The 19220-nt window shown below is 41.0% G+C and overlaps 1 protein-coding gene across 1 annotated transcript in view; it reads left to right on the top strand.

Annotated features, from left to right (window-relative positions):
* The window catches only part of C4H6orf163 (chromosome 4 C6orf163 homolog), a 53089-nt gene that overhangs the window by 30512 nt on the left and 3357 nt on the right, over positions 1 to 19220 (top strand). Inside the window, exons 2-4 of the mRNA XM_055136712.1 lie at positions 2229 to 2323; positions 3125 to 3232; positions 8935 to 9137. Coding sequence (XP_054992687.1) covers positions 2229 to 2323; positions 3125 to 3232; positions 8935 to 9137 — 406 coding nt within the window. The remainder of the gene's footprint in view (positions 1 to 2228; positions 2324 to 3124; positions 3233 to 8934; positions 9138 to 19220) is intronic.

Genomic DNA, 19220 nt, shown 5'->3' on the forward strand with positions numbered 1-19220 from the left:
CTCTGAGCCCATGCTACACCCCCAATCTGGTAGCAAAATCAACATATGAAAGCTCTTCCTGACTGCCCATCAAGCTCAAGGGCAGAAACACCACCCAGAGGTATTCCTTTTCCCCTAGCTCCTTAATTAACATCTTAATATTAATTATTTTTGTATGAGCACAGTAAGAGATACATTGAGGCTTGGAGGGCAGCTCTCCTGGGAACATCTCAACACAGACTCAGACTACAGTTCTCAGGCCAGATTAATCATTTCTAACCCTAGCAGGGTCCAAATCTAGTTATAACTTTTTGGATCATGACAAAATTTGCCCATGACCATGCTCTTAACTTATAGTTAAGCATTATGGCACTTTGGCCAGGCCCATTTCGAAGTCATAGCTCACAACTTGCCCTGGGTCCATCCAGCCCCTTATCGGGACCCTGCTTTTGGGGGTGCTAGGAAGTAAGAGCAGCTGAGGTTTAGCTTGAGAGAACAGATGCCCAGGAGGAAAATATGATTTAGAGTCAATTGACTCCCATGTTACAAAAGCATAGCATTGACTGTCTTCCTGTGCCCATACAAAAAGGACATTGCTCTGAATAAACTATGCAAAGGACTTAAGGAGAAGAGGAAAATAAAATTTACAAGTCAAGAGAGCACAAAGAAAAAAGTTACAAATAAACACAGGAATGGGAGCACTGTGATGGGAGTAACCCAAATAAACCTAAGCTACCTGTGGCAATGTTATCCTACACCAGAGTATGAAGGGTGTTTTTTGGTTTGTTTTGGGGTTTTTTGTTTGTTTTTGAAAAGCCACATAGTGCTCAGGGCTTACTCCTGGCTCTGTACTCAGAGACCAGTTCTGGCAATACTCAAAGAATTGAACCTAGGTCAGTTGCGTGCAAGGAAAGTGACCGATCCAACCATCTCTCTGGCCTATTAATTTATAGTTAATGACAATTATTTATTATTAACTTTTAAGTCAAAAGTCATAATTCTGTTTTTAATATCTAGAATATGTTAAAAATGGTTTTTAAGTGATAATATATAATATATAGGGCAGTAATTCTCAAACCTAATGGTGTACTATGGAAATTATCGTAAAGCTTTTAGGGATCTGACTAATAGAGCAGTTATTAGAGGACCACAGATAGAAACAGACCTGGGTTCCATCCTCAACACCCTGTATGGTTCCCTGTGTGCTACTAGGAGTTATCCCTGAGTGCAGAACCAGGAGTAAACCCTGAACACTGCTTAATGTGGTCTCAAACCAAAAATGTTTAGATCAAAGAGGAAGATCACTGTGTATGCGATTTCAGGACTCAAAAGACTTAATCTGGCACTGCTGTGAGGGAAGAACCAAGTCAAGAGCACATTCTGAGAACTGACTCTGGTGGGAGAAGACTGGAAACCCCTAGGCCCAGCTCAGTGGGCTCAGGGCTGGCTGCTAAGCTCAATCCTGTCCCGAGCCCTTGGACACTGTCCCATCCTCTAGCCTCTCCAGGCTTTTATTTACTCATCTGAGTAGAAAGAGTAGTGCCGAGGGAACAGACTTGGAAATTAAGTAGGATCACTGACAGAGAAGTGCTGAACAGTGGCTCTTTAACTCATTTCACTGAAGCAGCTAAGGCAGGAAGACCCACCCACGGAGAAAGGCAGATAATGAAAAAGAAATTCTGCTGCCACTTTCCTGGTGGGGGCTATTACCAACACCCAGATAGGAATAGGGAGAAAGGATTTCTATAATTTGCTCACAACTCTCAAATATTCACCCAGTCTTGTGTTTTAGGGGAACAAAATGTGCTCCTTTCTGCTATTTTCCAAACTGCCTGCTATGGCCTTGAGAGGTGAAGCGAACATCTGATCACAGACCTAATAGTGCTGAAATCAGGAAGGGGCTGGAGCAATAGCACAGTGGGTAGGGTGTTTGCCTTGCACGCAGCCGACCCTGGTTTGATTTCTCCATCCCTAGTAGAGCCGAGCAAGCTACCGAGAGTATCCCACCTGCACGGCAGAGCCTGGAAAGCTACCCGTGGCATATTTGATATGCCAAAAACATAACAACAAGCCTCACAGTTGAGATGTTACTGGTGCCCACTTGAGCAAATCAATGAACAACGGAACGACGGTTCTACAGTGCTTTAAAGAAAATGTTACCATCTCCAAAAGTATACATCTCTTAGATAATAAGTTGGAAATTCTGGAGGAAATCTATTATGTGTTATTGTTTCTCTTCAAATCCACAGATATTGGGGCAGATCTTATAGAGAAAGGAGAACATGTTCAAGAGACTATTGTCAAAAAACTTGTTGAGAAAGCAGAAGCTGGGATCTGGGCTCAGGTAAAAGAAGATGGAATTTAGTCTAATACATTTGCAGTTCTTTTGCTGAGGGGATTTTCCTACTATAACATAGGCAGAACTGACTTCAAGTCCTAGTTGTCTTTGGGACCTTCAACTCTATAGTCTTGGCTTCTTTAAATGTCCAAGACTAACAGCAAAATCATTTTCTTTAGGATTCTTTGTTGTTGTTGCTGTTTGTTTTGGGGGGCCAGTTCTGAAGAGCTATTCCTAGCTCTTCTTAGGGAGTCACTCCCAGAGGTGCTCAGGGGACCCTGCTTCGGATCTAATCCGGACTTCCTGCTTGCAAAACGTGCACCCAACCCATTGAGCCATCTCTCTGTCCCTCTGTAGGATGCTTGAGGGAATTCAGTGACAAAATGACACCCTCAAGAAAAAAATGCTACCCTCCCCACCCAAGTACATTCTTAGAAGCAGACATCATGTGTGCTTTTTGACTGCCCCCGTGCATAGATGACTCTTGCACCATTTATTCTCATTAGATCAACTCTTTTTAAAAAGATGTCATTGTCTGTGATGAATATATATTATTTTGATAGCCAAACAAGCAAGAGACAAAGTGTCAAAGAAAACAGATAACTCGTGGGCCTCAATAAATATTTTTTTTTTCTTATTTAGCAACTGAGGCAATCATGGTGCCAGTTCCAGGTCAAGATGTGCTGAAGCAGCCAGTTTGCTATGAAGGATGAGACTAGAATGAGCAGGGACCCCAAAGTGGTAGCTATTTTCAGGGGAAAATGAAAGGCTGATATATGAATCATTAAACACCCACTTTCTTCCAAGGCCAACAAGCATGAAAAACAAGCAGTGGAAAGAGCACTAAAGGAAGCCAATGAGAAACACAGAATTAGCATGCAGCTCATGGAGGAGGAACACCAGAAGACCTTAAAGGTTTTTATAGTACTTTGTTGTTTCTTAAGACTCTGGCAAGTGAATGAGAAAAATCAAATAAAATATGTACAATGATATAAATAATAGAGTGTAAACAGGTATTCAGTGAAGACTGGTGGGAGGCTCAGGAGACTTATAGAAGAGACAGGCATTCTGAGGCTGCAGGACTTGCCCCTGTCAGCCTAAATCTCTCACCACCACACTCTCCTCTCACTGCCTCTTTGTGTCCTGAAGCCCATCACACTTTACACTCCTTCCTATACCCAGGTGTTTTCCAGATCAAATGCCTATGCTGATCTTCAACATCTCTTTTTTTATTTTTTAAGTATTTGAGTTTTAAGCCACATTCGGTAGTGTTCAGAGCTTACTCCTGGCTTTGTGCTCAGTGATGGGGTTCAGAGAACCACATGGGGTTCCAGAGATTGAACCCAGGGCAACCACATGCAAGGTCAAGTGCTTTATCCCCCATACTATCTCTCTGACCTGCTTCAACATATCTTAGCTCGTACATTTCTGCTCAAGGGAAGCTTTTCCCAGCCAACTCGTCCTCTGACACTCTTTGTCACCAATCCACTGGAAGAACCAATGTGGGGTTGTCTATTGAACATTTACTCCCCGAGGGACTGCAGCCTGCATCTTTGGCATTTTGTCTGCTCTATCTCTAGGCCAGGACCCAGGAAGGGTTCAACTAAAGGCGGAACCCATGGAGCAGACTATTCTCTTCCTTCTCCTGAGCTCTTGATTTTCATCCTTTGTCTGTCTTTAGTATTTATTGCAAGGCCAAGAGGGACACCTGAACTCTTGTTCATGTATTTCCCACATTACCAGAAATAGTAAAATGAGGGGAACACTTCCTAACCCATGGCACCTCCAAGTATTGCATCTAAGTAATTAGTCTACCTTCCAGGCAGAGGCCAAGGCTGTTCTGATTCAGTTCAACACTTCAGTGACAAAATCTGGTCAAACTAAATGAATGTAGGACTTGTTGGCCATGGGAAGTGCTAAGAAAACTTAAAGGGAAAAAGTTAATAGAAGCTTGATATAACAAAGGGTTTGGGAATTGATCTGTATCTATATCTATATAGATAATTGTATATACATGTATATATTTATATATAATTGCATACATATATAGATAAATAGTGTGTGTCTCCCAGGGATGGATTTTATATAATCAAGGAGTATTTGACTAGGAGTGATTCAACTATAGATATCACAGCCATTGTATTGCTCCTCATAGGGTGTCTATGAACAACCTACCTTAGATTATACTCATCTGGGAAAAAAATACTCATCTGGAAGTTTAATCTGCAGAAGGCTGTGTGATTTTCATACATTAAAATTTAAAATTTACAAAATACGTAGCAGAAAACTACATTTTTCTAGAACCAAATAGCATTCATCTAATATTTAGGACCATCAAATATTATTTTTTATATGATGTTAGGAATTTGGGATGTTTCAGTTGTTTGTTGTCAGATAAAATTTCAACATCTTAGCTAAAGGACAGTATTTAGACAAGGTACTTATTTGGACACCATGCTACTGGAGAGTAAAGGAAAAAATGGAAGCTAAAGGAAAATTAGGAGGAAAAAATAGAGCAGAAAATATAATGAAGACAGGTGGATTTTACTTTTTGTTGTTGTTGTAGTTTTTTGGAGGCCATATCTGGCTATGCTCAGGGTTCACTCCTGGCTCTGCACTCAGGAATTACTCCTGGTGATGTTTGGAAGACCATAGGGGATGCCGGGGATTGAACCTGGGTCAGGCACATGCAAGGCAAATGCCTTAGGCAAATGCCTTACCCACTCTATTTCCTCTCTAGACCCAGGTGAATTTTAAATTTAAAAAATTATGTACAAAAATATTATGTACAGTATGAATGTTTATCTGTGCTTTTATCACTATATATCTTTATCTTTGCAATTATCACTAGTCAGATGAACTTTCTAGCTGTTAAAGCAAAGAGGAAAATGCCATGAATATCCACAAGTAAAACTAAATCCAGGTACACAGGAGAGTCTCAGATATTTCTAACTGTGATACCTTGAAAGATGCTTCTGAGAGGAGAGACATATTGTGAAATAAATATTTGTTCAACATCTGAACAGTAAATATGATCAAGTTCATGAAATTGTTTTTCATAAGATCTAAAATGTGGTCTTACTCAAAATGTATACCACTAAAAGTAATTAAATAAGATGCATTTCCATTAAATAACATTACTAACAAGTCCTTCAATTATCTCTGTAGTTCTGAATATGTGTTCTGTTGGCTATGTAAAGCACTATACTTATTTTGGTCTTATTAATTCATTACTAAGAGAGGAACTTGAATTATTCTCTGAATCCTAGCTCAGAAACCAGCCGGGAAAAAGGCTATAATTCATTTTTCAATTCTGTGATTCAAATAGGACTCTTTTATAATACTTACCCATCTTTACTCAACCAGTCTCAATTGCTGAGAAAATACTTGATAACCTAGAAATGTGTTCTAGGGCTGGAGTGATAGCACAGTGGTAGGGCATTTGCCTTGCAATTGCCTTGCACACGGCTGACCTGGGTTAGATTCCTCTGCCCCTCTCAGAGAGCCTGGCAAGCTACCGAGACTATCTCGACCGCATGACAGAGCCTGGCAAGCTACCCATGGCGTATTCGATATGCCAGAAACAGTAACAACAAGTCTCACAATGGAGACGTTACTGGTGCCCGCTCAAGCAAATAGATGAGTAATGGGATGACAGTGATACAGTGAACCTAGAAAAGATTCAAAACATCTCCACAGAAGTTAAATAAAGACTTCTGACCTCACACTCTGGGGGAAAGTCATCCCAGATAGAGAAGGGAACACCAAGTAAAATGTGATTGGAGATCCCGCGTGGGAAGGGAGATGCGTGCTGAAAGTGGACTAAAGACTGAATAGGATGACCACTCAATACCCCTATTGCAAACCACAACACCCAAAAGGAGAGAGAGATATCAAAGTGGAATGCCCCACCACAGAGGCGGGGTGGGGTGGGGGGATGGGATTGGGGGAATGGGAGAGATACTGGGTTCATTGGTGGTGGAGAATGGACACTGGTGGAGGGATGGGCTTTCAAACATTGCATGAGGGAAAAACAAGCACAAACATGTGTGAATCTGTAACTGTACTCTCACTGTGACTCACTAATTAAAAATAAATAAATTTAAATTAAAAAAATTTTTAAAAAGACTTCTGTTTACAAGATAGAATGTCAGGCTAAACTTTTCCATGCCCCGCATTATTTTTATTTTTTTACACTTATTTTTATTTTTATTTATACTTATTTGACACTGTGAAACCAACAGACATATATGGTTGGTTGACTTTACAATTCAAAATAGATTAAATATCAGAAATTAAATATTAGTGCATTAGGGGGATGCACTCATGGCAGTGCTCAGAAGTCACTCCTGGAGGCCTCAGGGAACCATATGGGGTACTGGAGTTTAAACCTGGGTCAGTCACCTGTAAGGCAAGTGCCTTACCTACTGTCCAGTCTCTCTAGTCCTTATATTTATTTATAAGAAACATTTGTTGCCCCATCAAGCTGCTTCTCACTTCCACTAAACATGGGTCCATGAAGATGAAGATTTAGCCTTCTTATGTTTGTGACCAGAGATCACAGTGGAGTTAGACATTTCCAAACTCTGACAGAGTTTTCTTAGTTCCTCTGATTCCCTGAACCCTGGTTTAACTAGTGTCTCATCTACTTGAAAGAAGGTGCTTATGCAGACATGCAGGGGTTGGTGGGCAGGTTCCTGTGGCCAAATGCCATTGGTTATCTGTCTGACCCCCATGCTCCCTCCTAACTCAAGATGCATCTCGCACTAGAAGTATTGTCAGTATATCTGCCATTTCCCAGAACTGACTCCCAAAGTAGAATCATACTACATATATCTAATAATCTATAAAGATAATAGGACGCTATTGAATATTTGGATAGTCAAGGGGAAAAAACTTTTTTTTAATTATATATTTTTTTATTAAATCTCCATGTGGAAAGTTACAGTTTCCAGGCTTATCTCGGTTATACACTGCTCTAACACCTGTCCCTTAACCAGTGCCCATATTCCACCACCAAAAACCCCAGCATACCTCCCACCCCCAACCCCCCACTTTCGCTTGCGTAGCTGATAAATTTCACTTCATTTTCTCTTTACCTTGATTACATTCCATATTTCAACACAATATTCACTATTGTTCTTAGAGTTTCCCCTCAAAAAAATAGCCCTGCTGATAAAGAAGTATTTGATAGATTTCCATTGCTGAGAATGACGATATATGAAGCAGTTTCGGATTTCTGCATTTTAGTACTTTAGTAGTTAAGTCCAGTGAGATTTATGTTAGAAATTGCATCATTTCCCTTCCTGGGGCATCATGGGGCTCTGGCATAGCTCACAGTCTAGAGACATTGGTGGAAGCAGTTGCTGGTACCAAAAGTAGTCTAGCTGTCCTCTGGATCGTGGTCATCAGCAGCAGAGCGGCCGCACAAATAAACATGTGGCCACTCAAGTTGCATCTCAGCAGAGTGCGCACCACTATTGCCCCGACTCGAGCAAGGGGAAGACTTTTAACTCTATTCCTGCAAGCCAACTACATTCTGTTTTGCATATTCTCTTCTAACAGTATCTATAATCACTCATACTTATGCAGTAGAGCCTGTACATCGCCCATATAGTTAGCATCATATTCTTGAATGCTTTCTAGGGTGTACCTGCTCCTCATTTCAATCGCCAGTGCTCACCTGTGGTCTTCCATCATGTTAATGAGCTAGGATTTGTTCTGGGCCATACCTGGCAGTGCTCAGGATTTACTCCTGGCTTTCTGCTCAGAGATCACTTCTAGTGGGCTTAGGGGACCATATGAGATGATGTGGGTCAGCTGTGTTCAAGGCAAGTGATCTACCCACTGTTTTATCTTTCCAGCCCTTGAACTATATTTTGAACTATATATATATATTTAATTTATTTTATTGAATCACCATGTGGAAAGTTAGAAAGTTCTCAGGCTTATGTTTCAGTTATACAATGCTCAAACACCCATCCTTTCACCAGTGCCCATATTCCACCACCAAAAAAACCCCAGTATACCTCCCACCCCCCACTTCCCCACCCCCGCCTGCATAACTGATAAATTTCACTTCATTTTCTCTTTACCTTGATTATATTCCATATTTCAACACAAAACTCACTATTGTTGTTGGAGTTTACCCCCAAAAAATACGGCCCTACTGACAAGGAAGCATTTGATAATTAGTTTTCCATTGATGAGAATGAAGAGATATGAAGTCGCGCCACCACGGTAGCGGCTGCGCAGTTTAGGATTTCTGTATTTTAGTAGTTAAGCCCAGGGATATTTATGTTGGAAATTGTGTAATTTCCCTTCCTGAGGCAGCATGGGGCAAAGGCTTAGTTCACAGTCTGGAGACATGGCTGCAAGCACTTGCTGGGACCAGAAGTTGTGTAGCTGCCTTCTGGGTCTTGGTCGTTCAGCAGCAAAGCGGCTGTGCAAAAGCATGGCCACCTGGGTCGAATCTTGGGCGGAGCGCGAGCCGGTATCAGCCCCGGCCCGAGACTGCCCAAGAGTCCCACTGTTTCAAGATTTTGAACTATATTTTAATTAACCTCATAGTGTGCATGTAAGTGGCAACATATGATTCTAATTTTGTTGTTGTTAAGGAAATGGCAGCTAAAACCAAGACAGAGGTATATGAAAACATGGAAGATGAACTAACGAGAGAAAACCTGGCTGCTGAACAACGCATGGTCCACAGAATCCAACGGATATTAATGGAGTGCCAAAAGGAGAAGATGCAGGCTGTAGAGAAAGCCAGGGCTGAGGAAAGAAAGATCGCTCAGGAAAAAATTGAGGTGCAAAAAAGGTAATCCAGAGAACACATTTGCAAATCAATCACTGTCATCCCATTGCTCATCGATTTGTTCGAGCGGGCACCAGTAACGTCTCTCATTGAGAGACTTATTGTTACTGTTTTTGGCATAGCCAATACACACGGGTAGCTTACCAGGCTCTGCCGCGTGGGCTCGATACTCTCGGTAGCTTGCTGGGCTCTCCGAGAGGAGCGGAGGAATCGAACTCGGGTTGGCCTCATGAAAGGCGAACGTCTAACCACTGTGCTATCACTCCAGCCCTCCAAATCAATATTTTTATCAAAGTCAACCTGGATGAAGGATTGAGTGAAAAACGTAGGTGTATATTCTCCATTTCTGTGCTTGTATGTTTTTATTATAGAATATATAAAACATATAGAATAACATAGAAATATAGAAGGTGTGTCTACAATTTCAAAGAACAGCAGTAACATAAATTCTCAAAGGACCCAATAACTTTTGGAAAGAACTGAAAGTTGCTTATACTTCTGAGGTTTCCATGTTCTTCCTCATCACATTTTCTTTCTTCTTTCCACTCTCAAGAGCTACGATCCTAAATATTGTGTTTTTTCATCCTCTATCTCCAGCTTTAAGAGATTGAGAATTAAGAAATATGCTTTCCATAAATACATGAGTTAATCTTCACATTATCTAGCATGTATCATATACTATTATGAATGTGTTACTTTTTCTTTTCCTATTATGTAACTCATGATAAAAACCTGGTTGGCATTATGAAAATCTATCTAAACTTGCTAAGCTTTAACTCAGGGTTTCCCTACTTCATCCTTAGATCGAGACATAATATTTTATTTTATTTTATTTTTAAATTTTGGGGGTCATACTTAATGGTGCTCAGGGCTCACTCCTGGCTCTGTGCTTAGGCATCACTCCTCCTGGGGATCAGGAGAGCATATGCTTTGTTGGGGATCTAACAAAGGCCAGCTGCATGCAAGGGAAGTGCCCTATCCACTGTACTATCTGACCCCCACAATTCTTTAAAATTATGTGGCCTACAACTTTCCAGGTCTTTATGATATATTTAGAGCAATGTATATGTGTGTAATCAAAATACATTTTTACATGAATTAGATGACACATATATAAAAGATACTGAATGATTTTTTCCACTAATTAATACTTAATTTTGTAAAATATTTTGACAAACTCTGGTAACTGTTGCCCAGACCCAGCTCTGATTTTTGCCTGATCCAGCACCTGTTCATGATAAAAACTCTCAACAAATTGGGAGTTGAAGGGACTTTTCTCAATATAGTCAAGCCCATCTACCACAAGCCAACAGCAAGCATTATCTTCAATGAGGGGAGAACTAATAGCCTTCCCTCTAAGATGTGGCACAAGACCAGGTTGTTTCCTGATGCCCACCAGGAGTGATCCTTGAGCACTTCTATTCAATATAGTATGGGAAGTACTTGACATAGTAATTAGGCAATAAAAAGATATAAAAAGTACCCAGATAGGAAAGGAAGAAGTCAAGCTCTCACTGTTTGTAGATGACATGATACTATACTTAGTATCTAGGGAATTATAGGAATTATAAAGAATATAAGAATATAGAGAATATAGGAATATAGGAATTATAGAGAATATCTAGATATATAGATATTCCCTAGATATAGGGTATCTAGGGAATTATAGGAATTATAGAGAATCCTAGAGACTCTACAAAAAGGCTCCTAGAAACAATAGATTTGTGTAATAGAATGACAGGTCACAATATCAATACCCAGAAGTCTATGGCTTTTCTATATACAAATAATGAAAGAGAAGAGAGAGATATTAGAAAAACAATATCATTCACAATCATGCTTCAGAAAATCAAGTACCTCAGAATCAGTTTAACTTGAGAGGTGAAAGATATATACAAAGTAAACTATAAAATGCTATTCCAAGAAATAAAAGAGAACAAGAGAAAATGGAAACACATTCCCTGTTGATGGATTAGGAGGATTAACATTGTCAAAATGTCAATACTCCCCAAAGCGTTATACAGATTCAATCCAGTCTCTATAAGGATACCCATGACATTTATTTATTTTTTAATAAATAGATCAAACACTCCTAAAATGCATATAGAACAACACCCCCCACAAATAGCTAAAGCAATCCTTGGGAAAAGGAAGATGGGAGGTATCACCTTCCCCAATTTCAAACTGTACTACAAAGCAGTAGTAATCAAAACAACCTGGTATTGGAATAAAGACAGACCCACAGATCAATGGAAGAGAGTCGAATATCCTGAAAACAACTCTAGTATATATGGTCCCTAATCTTTAATAAATGAGCAAGAAATATGAAGTAGAGCAAGGAAAACCTCTTCAACAAGTGGTTCTGGGAAAACTGAGCAGCTACATGCCAAAAAAAAAAAAATAAAGAACCTAGACCTTTTTCTAACACCAGGCACAAAAGTCAGATAAAAATGGATTGAAGACCTCAATATCAGACCTGAATCCATAAGGTTCATGGAGGAAAATGTGGGCAGGACCCTCCATGGCACTGATGCTAAAGGCATCTTCAAAGATGAAATACCACTGACCAAGTAAGTGGAAGCAAAGATAAACAAATGGGACTACATTTAAACTCAGAAGCTTCTGCACCTCAAAAGAAACCGACCAAGAGCATGCAGTGCTGGTAAGGATGTGGAGAGACAAGGACTCTCCTTCACTGTTGATGGGAATACTGACTGGTCTAACCTTTCTGAAGAACAATATGGGCATTCCTCAGAAAGCTAGGAATTAGCTTCCAAACGACTCTGCAATACCACTTCTGGGAATATACCCCAAAAACACACTGCAGAAATGCCACCTGCTCTTCAATGTTTATAACAGCACTGTTCACAACAGCCAGAATCTGGGAACAACCCATGTGCCAAGAACAGACAACTGGTTAAAGAAACTAAGATACATCTACACAATTGAATACTATGCAGCGGTTAGGAAAAATAGAGTTATAAAATTCACTTATAAATGGATGGACATGGAGAACATCATGCTGAGTGAAATGAGTCAGAAGGAGGACAAACATAGAATGATACACTCATTTGTAGAATATATAAAATATTTTTAAAATCTTCATAATATGAGACTAATACCCAAGAACAGTAGAAACAAGGACAAGGAGGATTAGTCTATGGTTGGAAACCTGCCTCAAGTGCTGGGGGTGGCTGGGGCTGGGGCTGGGGAGGCAATTGGGATACAGAAGGGACCATTATGACAAAGGTAGTTGGAAAAGGTCATTCTGATAGGAACTGCGTGCTGAAAATAGGTGATAAGCTCTCAGTATTTGGGTTGCATACCATAGTGACAGAAGGGGAGAGAGGGAGGAAGGGAGGAAGGAGACAGAGGGGGACAGAGAAGAGAAAGAAAAGTGCCTGCTGTAGAGCCATAGAGGCAGGCTGGGGAGGGGGTGGGGTGGCAGGAGGGAAACTGGGGTCATTGGTGATGGGAATGTACACTGGTAAAGGGATGGGTTTTCCATCATTGTATGACTGAAACCTGATCATGAACAGCTTTGTAACTATGTATCTCATGGTGACTCAATTAAAAAAATTATTTTTAAATTAAAAGAAAAAGATTTAAAGATTTAGAACACTGATATAGGAAAATTTTATTAAGCACAGAAAACTTTTTTGTTTCTGATTTTTGGGTCAGACCTGGTGATGCACAGGGATTATTTCTGGCTCTGCACTCAGGAATTATTCCTGGCGGTGCTCAGGGGACCATATGGGATGCTGGGAATCGAACCTGGGTCAGCCGTGTGCAAAGCAAACGCCTTACCCACTGTGCTATCACTCCAGCCCCAAGCACAGAAACCTTTTGTGAATGATTATTAGATGCTAAACCAATGATCTAGATGACATTGGACTCTTTCCCTAGACGTTAAAAAAAAATGAAGAAATATACATCTCTATTTAGAAAAAGGTTTTAAGTGTTTTCTAGCCCTAGGCAAAAAATGAGGTGCCTGCTCAGGAATTTTTGTGGTTGTGGGTAAGATTCCTGATGACACTACCCTTAGCTATCCTTTTGTTCAACAACAGCACTTGTCAGGTCCTCTCTGTATTCCTCATTGAGGGGCCATATCCCTTCCTGGGAAGTGCTTCATATCTTCAGAGGAAGATTCTGAGTTTTAGAGTCTAAACCAGTCACCAAAAGTCACGTGGAGAGGATGTGAAGAGCCTAATGTGAGTCCTAGTCTGGGTGATGCCCAAGCTTCATAATTTCATAATTACTTATTTCTTTTTTTTTCTTTTTGGGTCACACCTGGCATTGCACAGGGGTTACTCCTGGCTCATGCACTCAGGAATCACTCCTGGTGGTGCTCGGGGGACCATATGGGATGCTGGGAATCGAACTCGGGTTGGCCGCGTGCAAGGCAAACGCCCTACGCACTGCACCATCACTCCAGCCCCATAATTACTTATTTCATCAGAAGCTTGTCACGTGCCTTTTGTATTTCCTCAACATGTGAAGTATGGGCGCCCCATCGGGGCAAGCCCACAGAAAGGGACATGTAAATGGTGGGAGAGTTCAAAATCCTGGAAAGATGAAGCAGTGTTTGTGGATTATCTGATGATGCTGGTTGAACAGAAGTTCGGCTTAAGTGGCAGGCCTGAGAGCGAAACAAATGGATTTTGTTTGTGAATCTGAAATGAGAGGGCATGAGAAACACAAAGTGGGGAAAGTGGGAGGAATAATAAAGTGGAGCCAAGGAAAGGTCAAGAATATAAGTATTCCATGAGCTGAAGAGATAGGACAGCAGGTAGGGCACTTGCCTTGCATGTAGCTGACCCAGGCTTGCTCCTCGACTTCCCATAAGGTTCCTCACTTGGGATGATTTCTGAGTGCAGTCAGAAGTAACCCCTGGCATCACCAGATGTGACCCAAAAACCAAAAAAGAAAATTATATATTTATTTTTATAATAATCAATGTTCTACCTAAGGTGGGTCTCTGAAAATAACCACCACTTACCAATCTGCAAGCCCCAGTTTGAGACATCACAGACCCTCCTGTCTTATCAGGAAGCCATAAGGTAGAAAATCGGCAAGTATTTTTGTTATAAACTCAATGACTAAGCCCAAGAGCTAGTAAAGGAGGTAAGGCGTTTCCGTGAATGCGGCCAACCGGTTTGATCCCTGGGACCTTGTATGGTCCCCTGAGTTGTAATAGGAATGAGTACAGAGCCTGGAGTAAGCCCCGGCCACAGCTGTGTGTGCAACCCCCGCACCCCCCAATCTTACAATGGCTATATCTGGTTCAAAATTGTGTTGGAGAGATAGTAGAGCTCAAGCATTAAGGTGCTTGCTATGCAAAGTGGCTGGCACCACGTACCCCCAGCACTACCAGGATGGACCCTGAACCCAGAGCCTGGAGTAAATTCTGAGCACCATTATGTGTAACCCAATCCCCCCACCACAGTGCTCATATATCTGTAGTTTAAGTGAAAATGGATGAATAGCTTATTAATGGGCTCACCAGGCAACAGATCTGCTATAATGTTATAAATTACTTGGTGTATAAATAAATGTTGGGAACAAATGCCTTCATAATTTAGCAATTGCCTGTCAAAATCCAGGTTTTTTTTAAATTAATGAACATAGAAATGAGGTTTAAAAGTGTGCTCTTAGCAACAAACATGAGGAAGATGAAAAACTCATTTAATAAGAGAGAAGAAAGAGCCACTGATATTTATCTTTAATCTTGTGTCACTTTAGCAGCTGCCTAGAAACAGTGAGAAGAATGCTAAGAAGGTCCTCAGGGAACACAGCACACAGCAATTGCTAGTGTGGATTTTCCGTGTTTTATTTTTCTTCAAGCACCTAGTGCAGATTATATATAATATATATATTATATGTTATATATATTATATATAATCTAACATAAAATCTGTGATACACACACATACATATATATGTATATATAGCACAGTGGGTAGGATGTTTGCTTTGGACACGGCCGACCCAGGTTTGATTCCTCTGCCCCTCTCAGAGAGCCCAGCAAGCTACCGAGAGTATCCCACCCACATGGCAGAGCTTGGCAAGCTACCCGTGGCATATTTGATATGCCAAAAACAGTAACAAGTCTCACAATGGAGATGTTACTAGTGCCCGCTCGAGCAAATAGATGAACAATGGGACGACAGTGCTACAGTGCTGTGTATATATATATATATATATATTGCTATGTGTATTATATAATATATATATTTTGCTGATCAGTTGCCATTTATTCCATTCTCCCCACATGCCTGTTCTAGTCTCACTAAGCTCCACATTCCAGTCTCACACTGCCCCTCATTCCTGTCTCCTCCTGTCCCCCATGCTAGTCTCTCCATGCAGCCTTAGTCTCATGCCCAACTTCCAAGCACTGGGAGTAACAACATTAGATTATATTTTATTTTTAGCAATCTGCTCTTATTCTCTGGGAAACCATTTTATACAATCTCAAACTGAATTGTATAAATGCACATGGACACACGTTACAGTTATTCTGAAAGCAGTTGCATTTCTAGCCCAGAGTGCCTTAATGTGTGATGTGCAAAATCCCAAGATTATATTGTCATAAAATTAGAGATGGCATATTAATGAATAAAAGAATTGTAGATATCACTTCATGCCATGGGGGGGGAGAGTTGGAGGTCTTTGAGGATAATTTGATGTCCCTTTTGCTGGATACCACTCAGGGATAGGACCATCTCCAGAGGGCTGCCAGGACAGGAACTCTATACTGATGGTGGAAGTGTTCATGCTGACCCTGAGCACCTCTCCTGTCATTTGCTCCTAGTATTGATGAAAAGTATGCTGGGATTCTCCCTTAGTTATCTTTGGCATCTAGAGAGATGCATTACCTGTTTTAGTTTGGAGAAGGAAAAGAAATGAAAAGTACTAGTAAACCTTGTTGTTTCAGTTCTATTCCATGGTGTCTTTTTGTAAGGAAAAAAAAATATAAACTAACTTATACAAATCAAAAAATGTTTTAGATAGACTACAGTAATCAACTTTTAATGAGGGGTTGGTGGGTGTTGGGGGTGTCCCACACCCAGCGATGCTCAAAGGTAACTCCTGGCTCTTGATTGAAGACTTACTCCTCAGTAAAGACAAGGAGGGTCCCCCTTGTCTTCCTCTTGGGGGATCATATGAGGTGCCAAGGATTGAACCCAGGTCACCATATGCAAATCAAGTGCCTTGCCTTTTCAACCCCATTGACTTTTTTTGTTATAAGGAATATTTTGCCAGTGCTAATTTCAGGCATTAATTCTTTAAGGTTTTCATAACACGCTGATTTATCTGTTTTAAATTTCAGGGTTACTTATCACAAAAAATACATATTAATGAAAACTGCATCTATATTACCTGCCCATTCACTCATACATATATGGGGTACCTGTTTCATATACAACACACCCTGCAGGGAAGCTACAAAAATGAATGGGCATCTAAGACCATTGTCCCCCTGCACTTGTCTGTCTGGACCCACTTCCTCCTGGCTTCAATTCCACAACTTCAAAAATATAATCAGAATAAAGGCCAGAGACATCTCCCTTACTAAAAGGAGTGAATTGCAGGGCAGGGGAGTGAGGGGTGCGAAATGCAGGCCCTTGGGCTGGAAAAAATAGTATAGCCTGTACGGTGCTTGCCTTGCACTTAGCCATCCCACATTTGTAATTGATCTTCAGCATCCCTTATGCACCTCACACCCCCTCCCAGTACTGCCATGAGTGATCACTGAGTGCAGAGCCAGGAGTAATCCCCACTGGGTGTGGCCTAAAAAACAGAACAAATGCAGGCCCTTAAGGTAGGATGGGAGAAGATGGAAAGGGAGATCTTTTTAGCAAGAGCAGATTTTAAGAACAGGGGAATTAAATGGAGCTGTCATGGAACGTGGAAGCTGGCGTTGTCCACGACAACTTTACTTTTTTTTTTGAGATCTTTAGTTTTTGAGATCTGCGCTGTGGAGTCCTCTGGGTGACCCCACATATGAGCACCTACTCTGAGGACCAGGCAGAAGCCGCGCCGGTGCGACAGATGCTTCTCCTGCTTGTGACAATGATCTGGAGAAGGAGGCAGCTCTGAACAGGGAACTAAGCGTCTGGAGAAAGAACAGCTTCTTCCTGGGGGATTTGGGACTGTCTCAAAGATGCTTTGGGTCTTAAAGTTGCTTCCTTCCTGTCTTTTCTGATCTAAGCACCGGGAGCCCTGCCATCACCTTCACAACCTGACCTCTATCCTGATGGTTTTCTAGAACATCAGACTAAATCCTCAGGACACATGTGTATGCACACTCCCAACTCTGTCTACGGGATCACATCTATATGTGAATGACATCTTATTCTTTGCTGACCCAGGTCTGGAATCAGAAGTTGGTTTTAATGTCTCATTTTTCTGCATCCCCTCCCCCCATCCTGGTAGTCAGAATCCTGGCCTTTTGGTCTTAGTAATAATTGTCGAGGGCAGGAGTGATAGCACAGCGGGTAGGGTGTTTGCCTTGCACGCGGCCGACCCAGGTTCGATTCATAGCATCCCATATGGTCCCCTGAGCACCGCCAGGAGTAATTCCTGAGTGCAGAGCCAGGAGTAACCCCTGTGCATCGCCAGGTGTGGCCCAAAAAGCCAAAAAATAAAAAATAATGGTTGAATTTGTTCCTTTCTCTCCCTCTTCCCTATCTTTTTTTCTTTCATCATTAGTTTAGACGTGTGGCTGCGTATGTACACTATTACAAAATATTCCAACTAGGGCTAGAGATATAACGAGAGGGAGAGCACATGCCTAGCATGTGTAGTGCTCAGAGTTTGGTCCGCAACACAAAATTTCTTCACAGCCTCCCCAGTATTTGCTGATGTAGCCCTGATGATCCCTTAACATCAACCACCACTGACCCCAGGGTCCCCCAGCACTCTCAGTTGTAAAGCTGTAGAATACTGTAAAGTATTCTAATTTTGTTCCAGAATTAATAAGTCTAAATACTAACCAGTCTCTCGATTCCCACAAAGCTTTTTATTTATCCACTATTTCCAGAAAAACAATTTTAAAATGTTACTTTCATTGTGTTGCACTCCTAATAAAAAATTTACAGCGATGCTTTACAGCATCGAAGCAGATAATAGCTATGGGCAGGAATTCTCCTATTTACTTCATTGTGTGGTACTAAATCTAAATTTCAACTTCCTCACACATTGTGTGGAAATAATAAGAGGTGATAAATAGTTTGAATGGGTTAATGTAAAGATGGAATGAAATATAATGCATGTAAACAAGTTAGCATTATCCTGGAACTCAATAAATACTTGATAAACATTAATCCTCATTATAAATGAGAGATGTGGCCTACTTAGTGGGCAAAAGAAAGAAGTAACAGAGCAGCTAGAGTAGCGAAGGGACCAATGAGGATGTATATCTCACTGTTGGGGATGTTTGTCAGGTTTGAAAGTCAAGAGGAAAGAAAGGTTCAGAGACAATGAAAGAATTGTATTTGGCAGGACAGAATTTTTAGAACATAAGCCAGGAGACAAATCTTAGAAAGACCACAGTAGATAAGAAAAATGGCAACAATCGATGAGAATTTTTCATAATGATCATAAATTTATATATATACATATATATATATTTGCTTTTTGGGTCACACCCAGTGATGCACAGGGGTTATTCCTGACTCATGCACTCAGAAATTACTCCTGGAAGTGCTCGGTGCAAGGCAAACACTCTACCCGTTGTGCTATCGCTCCAGCCCCACTGATCATAAGTCTTTGAATCCAACATTTGCAGTGTTCTTCCTTTGAGCCCCCAGTACTTAGTTAGACATGTTCAGACTAAGAGGTTACCTCCAGGAATGGGTCACAGGGACTAAGCACTTTTATCCCAGGTTGCCTGGGTCCTAATGGCTGTTTTGTGATTTTTTTACTAATTGACTGAAATTGGACAAGTTACTTGACCTCCTTGGTCAAGTAATTCATGAGTAAATTAGGAAAAGGGAATAAAATTACCTCAAAGAATTGTTTTTGAGGCAGCGTGGGGTTCATATCTACATTCATGCTGACCAAGCTGACTGGCTCAGGGAGGGA

The sequence above is a fragment of the Sorex araneus genome, chromosome 4 (genome assembly GCF_027595985.1).
Source record: "Sorex araneus isolate mSorAra2 chromosome 4, mSorAra2.pri, whole genome shotgun sequence".
Classification (NCBI taxonomy): Eukaryota; Metazoa; Chordata; class Mammalia; order Eulipotyphla; family Soricidae; genus Sorex; species Sorex araneus.